The sequence below is a fragment of the Carlito syrichta genome, unplaced genomic scaffold, assembly GCF_000164805.1.
Source record: "Carlito syrichta isolate Samal-C Ts95f unplaced genomic scaffold, Tarsius_syrichta-2.0.1 Scaffold316408, whole genome shotgun sequence".
In the NCBI taxonomy this organism is placed as follows: domain Eukaryota; kingdom Metazoa; phylum Chordata; class Mammalia; order Primates; family Tarsiidae; genus Carlito; species Carlito syrichta.
This window is the reverse complement of record NW_007260504.1, coordinates 319,575-324,275: the sequence shown is the minus strand read 5'-3', so window position 1 is coordinate 324,275 and position 4,701 is coordinate 319,575. Positions and strand designations below refer to the sequence as shown.

At 51.9% G+C, this 4,701-nt stretch overlaps 1 protein-coding gene across 3 annotated transcripts in view; it reads right to left on the bottom strand.

Moving 5' to 3' along the window:
* The window catches only part of CAPN9 (calpain 9), a 62,187-nt gene that overhangs the window by 13,824 nt on the left and 43,662 nt on the right, over positions 1-4,701 (bottom strand). For all 3 annotated transcript variants that reach the window (XM_008074359.2, XM_008074357.1, XM_008074358.2), the window contains 3 exons: positions 3,479-3,639; positions 2,294-2,451; positions 1,922-2,130 (listed from right to left, as the gene is read on the bottom strand). In XM_008074359.2, the coding sequence (XP_008072550.1) occupies positions 1,922-2,130; positions 2,294-2,451; positions 3,479-3,639 (528 nt within the window). The remainder of the gene's footprint in view (positions 1-1,921; positions 2,131-2,293; positions 2,452-3,478; positions 3,640-4,701) is intronic.

The window sequence follows — 4,701 nt, the reverse complement described above, 5'->3', positions numbered from 1 at the left end:
AGCTACACGGGCAGCTGAAAGATCGCCTGAGCCAGAAGATCGAGGCTGCGGCGAGCTGTGATCCTGCCACCCTCCTCCAGCCCAGGTGACAGAATGAGATCCCGATTCAAAAAAACAAAAAGCCTGAGTACTCCCAAAGAAAAACGAATACAAAGTCAAAGGGGACACAGATAGACAAAACCAAGCTTGAACCTGGGTGGTCTTCCCTTTCCTTCTTATCTCCTGGGTGCACACCCCATAACTCTTTCAGAACTTTGGTTTGTTTGGGCAGGAGGCTCTCTGGGAGGTAAACCAATGGGAACAGAGTTCACTGTGGATTTTTTGTTACCAAGCATAAGAATTTCGCGTCACTCTTGAAATGTGCAATCGCCACTCTGTCACGGTGCCCAAAAATAAGCCTAGCGTCCGTAACTGTGGCCCTTACCCCAGAAGCTTCTTGGAAATAGGGTCTGAACGGTGAAGGGCTCCACCCAGCAGTGTTTGTGAGTATCACAGCAGATGAAAGTACTTGTTCCGGGCAAGCTACAGTGTGGAGTTAGCTTTGCCATGTATAAACCACTTGATAAATGCCTGGAACTCTGACTTCACCCCACCAATGAGAACAGAGAGCAGGAATCACAGGATTGGCATAGCCTGGCTCTCTTTCTTTTGTTCATGTCATCCATAAGAGATGCCCATCTGCATGGATATCATATGGGGTGTTTCGTATGAACAGACACTGAGGAATTCACCCTCAACTGGTGCTAGTATCTGGGAGAAGGCTGGAGAAAAATTCTCCAGCAGAGTGTTTAAAGACTAAAGACTTTGCCGCTTCCACTGAGCCAAAAGAAAGAACATACCCTTTGTAAATGGTCTGGGAAACCCAACCGACTTTGTAATTGCCAGTCTCCTCAAATGCGTGCCACCAATTCAAATCACCCCACCCAGTTAAAGATATTCACTGCTGCCTCTCTTGTTAACTTTGGACTGGTTGGTCTCTTGTTGAAGATTTATTTAGCTTATATTTAGAATTAGTGACTTTTGACATGCTCGGCAATCTGTAGGATATCGTCATTAGGGAAAGAAATGGATTCTCTATCTTGAATCATTTCTTTCCCTCTGCCACAGAGCAACTAACGGTGAATGGGCAGTCATGAAAAATCTTTTCCTAGAAGTCACTGATGCCAAATGACTTTGCTAAGACATCGTAAGGGAGAGGTGGCAGCATTTTGGGTGAGTAAAATGATAGGAATATTTGCCAACGTTTATTTAAACTGAAGCTGAAAGAACATGTCACTCTTTTTTTTTCTTGTGAGTTGGAGCCACTCTGTCGCCTGGACTGGACTGAAGGGGCATGCTCACAGCTACTGCAGCCTCCACCTGCTGGGCTCAGGCAACCTTTCCACCTTAGCCTTCCAAGTAGCTGGAACCGCAGGTGTGCACTCCCACCCCGGTTAACTTTTTGATTTATTGTAGAGGCGAGATCTCACCAAGTTCCTCAGGCTGGTCTTGAAACCATGGGCTCAGGCAATCCTCTCACATCTGCCTCCCAAAGTGCTGGGATTACAGGCATGAGCCACTGAGCCTAACATGTCACTCTTGAAATGTACAATAGCTACTCTGTCACGGTGCACAGAAATAAGTCCGAGCATCCCCACCTGTGGCTCTTATCCCTGAAGCTTCTTGGAGATAGGGTCTGAACAACAAAGGGTTCCACCCTACAGCGTCTGTGAGTATGAGTCTGGGTCCAGTAAGAGACAGCCACTTGTTTGTGGTTTGCTGGAGGGAGGGAGGAGCTGAAAGGGGAATGTGCCCTGCCTTGTTTCTCGGTGTTTCACGGGAAAGGGAAAGAGGGCTCGTGGCTCCGACAGGCCCCTGGTAACGTTTGTGAGGCTAAACCACTCAGTGAAGCGGGATTCTGGAAACTGTTCCTCTGACTTACCGGGCAACGGCTTTCTTCTCCGAAAAGATTCTCAGACAGAAATCAGCTTCCTGGTGGGGCTCAAAAGTGCTGGGAATCAGGATGTATTCCCCAGGCGGCAGCTTGAACCGGTCGGAGACTTCTCTCAGGTTGATGAACATCTTGCTCTTGGCCTGGGATGCGTGGTACCGGAAGAAGTCTCTGTCGAGGTGCTCGTCTTTGTCAGGACACTGCGATGGAAGGAGCGGGGAGGGCCTCTAGGGAGGCCGCTTGTCACGCTTGTCGGACACAGCTCAGGGTTCGGACCACTGAGTCTTGGGCATGAAGCCGAGGAGGAGCTGTGAAGCTAGAACTCGGATGGAGGGCTCTGAATTCAGGGTAGCCCCCCCCTACCTGGTAGATGGCATAGCCGATGGTCAGGACATCGGCGCCAAATCTCTTGAGTTTCCTGCGATCTTTCTGCATCAGAGCTACGAGGAAAGTGCATTCTTTCTGCCCCTCGTCTGTCTCGGTCAGGGACAATTTTATTTGTGGATTGGTCCAAAAGGTATCTGCCATTTGGGAGAGGCAGATTATTTCCCCTTCCTTAAGCGCGCGCGCGCGCGCGCGCACACACACACACACACACACACACACACGCACACACACACACACACACCTATCCACACCACTACAGACTCCCAAACACCAGAAAATAATCCCTTCTCCCCTCTTCCGGTCAGCCCGCCTGCCCTTTGACCATGCAGTGTCCTCTCTTGAGTTTCCACCTTCTTTTGAACCATGTTCCATGCAGCTTTTTAATGACGTTCTTCTGGGTCTAATCTGCTAAGGTTTGTGCCATCCTACTTTTATTCTCCATTTGGTATTTCAAAGGAAAGTGTATGGACTTGTGGTTGTCCCCCTACTGTTCGTTTAATGGTGCAAGATTAGAGTAGGATTGACCTTGTCCCAGCTCCAAGGGTGAACTCTAGTGGTCTCAGCCAGTCCCTCTTGCCACAGAAAATTGAAACAAAGCCAGTCAATCCAGAGCAATCACCAGGCTCAAGGACTTCCCAATTTGAGGGTGGTTGAGGACTTGGCTTTGTTGACCCATAGGAGCTCCTGTGATTCATCTGAATGAGGGACCAGGAAGCCCCGGATGTTTCTGGCACCCTCCTGTGATGATAGAGAAGCCAGAGAGAGGAAGACATCCACAAAGGAGGAGCGCAGAGAGGGAGTACAACCAAATGGAGCCCGAGCCCTGACAGAACTTGCCCGAATCCTGCCTACTTGTCCTCTGAGCTTTTCAGTTATGCAGGACAGTAAGTCCTTTTTGTTGCGAAGCTGGTGTGAGTTGTGCGTTCCATGATTTACAATGGAAAATAACCGATGTGGTAAAACAAGGGTGTTTCCCTGAGTACTTCTTATCCAATGTCCTGCTAAGTCTTCCACAGTCTTCTCTCCCCGGTCATTTCGGAGACCCTGCTGTCTCGGCCCCTGTTTTGGGCTTTCTGGGGGGCCCGACACTGCTCGTTCGGTGCCTCCCAGCTGAACTGGAGGCGTGGGAACGGCAGAGAGAGCGACAGGCAGACCACCCACCCAGGAAGTTGCGGCAGCCCCCGGCCGTGGAGCCCCGGACCCAGCTTCCTTGGTGGACCGTCACCTCCCACTTGTGGAGCGCGTCCTCCTCCAGGGCGTCGGGCGTGAGGTTGCAGATCTCCACTCTGTCAAAGTGGGCCTTGAAATCCCTGAAGGCCATCCTGCAGCAGAGGGGGACTGGCGATGCGCGGGTGGGGGACAGCGATGACGTCATCCACCCGCTCACCCATCCGTTCATCCGACTCCGGGCCTCGAGCGGACAGAGAAAACACCCCAAAGGGCAAAGGTTCCCAGAAGGTGGAAACAGGTTAAAAAGATAGGTTGGATGCAGATGATAAATCAGCAGAGAAAAACCAAGTGGGGCCAGCGGATGGGAATGTAGGGGCGGGCGCGGTTTTAATCAGGGAGGTAAGGGAAAACCTCACTGGTCAGGTGCGTTTTGCGCAGAGACCCGAAGTGTGAGGCACTGGGCAGAACGGCTCTCTGCCGGTCCAGGCAGGTGAAGTGCAAGGCCCTGAAGCAGACTGGGGTTCGGGGTGCCCGTGGGACACCAGGAAGGCCCACGTGGCTGGCGCGAGCTGTCAGTAAGGGCTCTCATCTGGGTAATATCCAAGGGGAATGGTGGGTCAGGTCGGCGTAAGGGTTTTGGCTTTGGCTTTGAGAAGGTCGAGAGCCACCGGAGGGTGGTAAACAGAGGATAAGAAGACAGTAGCTCCCGTGTGAAGGATAGACTTTAGGGCACACGCAGGGGCAGAGAGACAGTGAGGAAGGGAGTGCTGTGGTTCAGCTGAGAGATGAGGGTGGCTCAGTCCAGGCTGGCGGCCTGGGGGTGGTGAACAGCGGCCACAGATGTGAGGCATATTCTGAAGGCAAGTCCTGCGGGGTTTGCTGGTGGATTAGACGTGGAGAAGGAGAGAATGAGAGGAATCAAGATGTTTGGTCTGAGTGACCGAAAAGGTGGAGCCAGGGAAGACTGTATGAACAGTTGGGAAACAAACTGAGGAGCTTAGCTCCGGACACATTCATCTGAGATGTCTATGAGATATTCACAGGGAGAGTGGAGTAGCCAGTTGAATACATAACTCTGGAATTCCGGGGAAGGGAGCTGAAGATGAAGATATATATCTGAGCCGGGCTCGGTGGCTCAGCCTGCAATCCCGCGCTTTTGGGAGGCTGAGGTGAGTGGATGGCCTGAGCCCGCGGGGTCGAGACCCGCCCGGGCA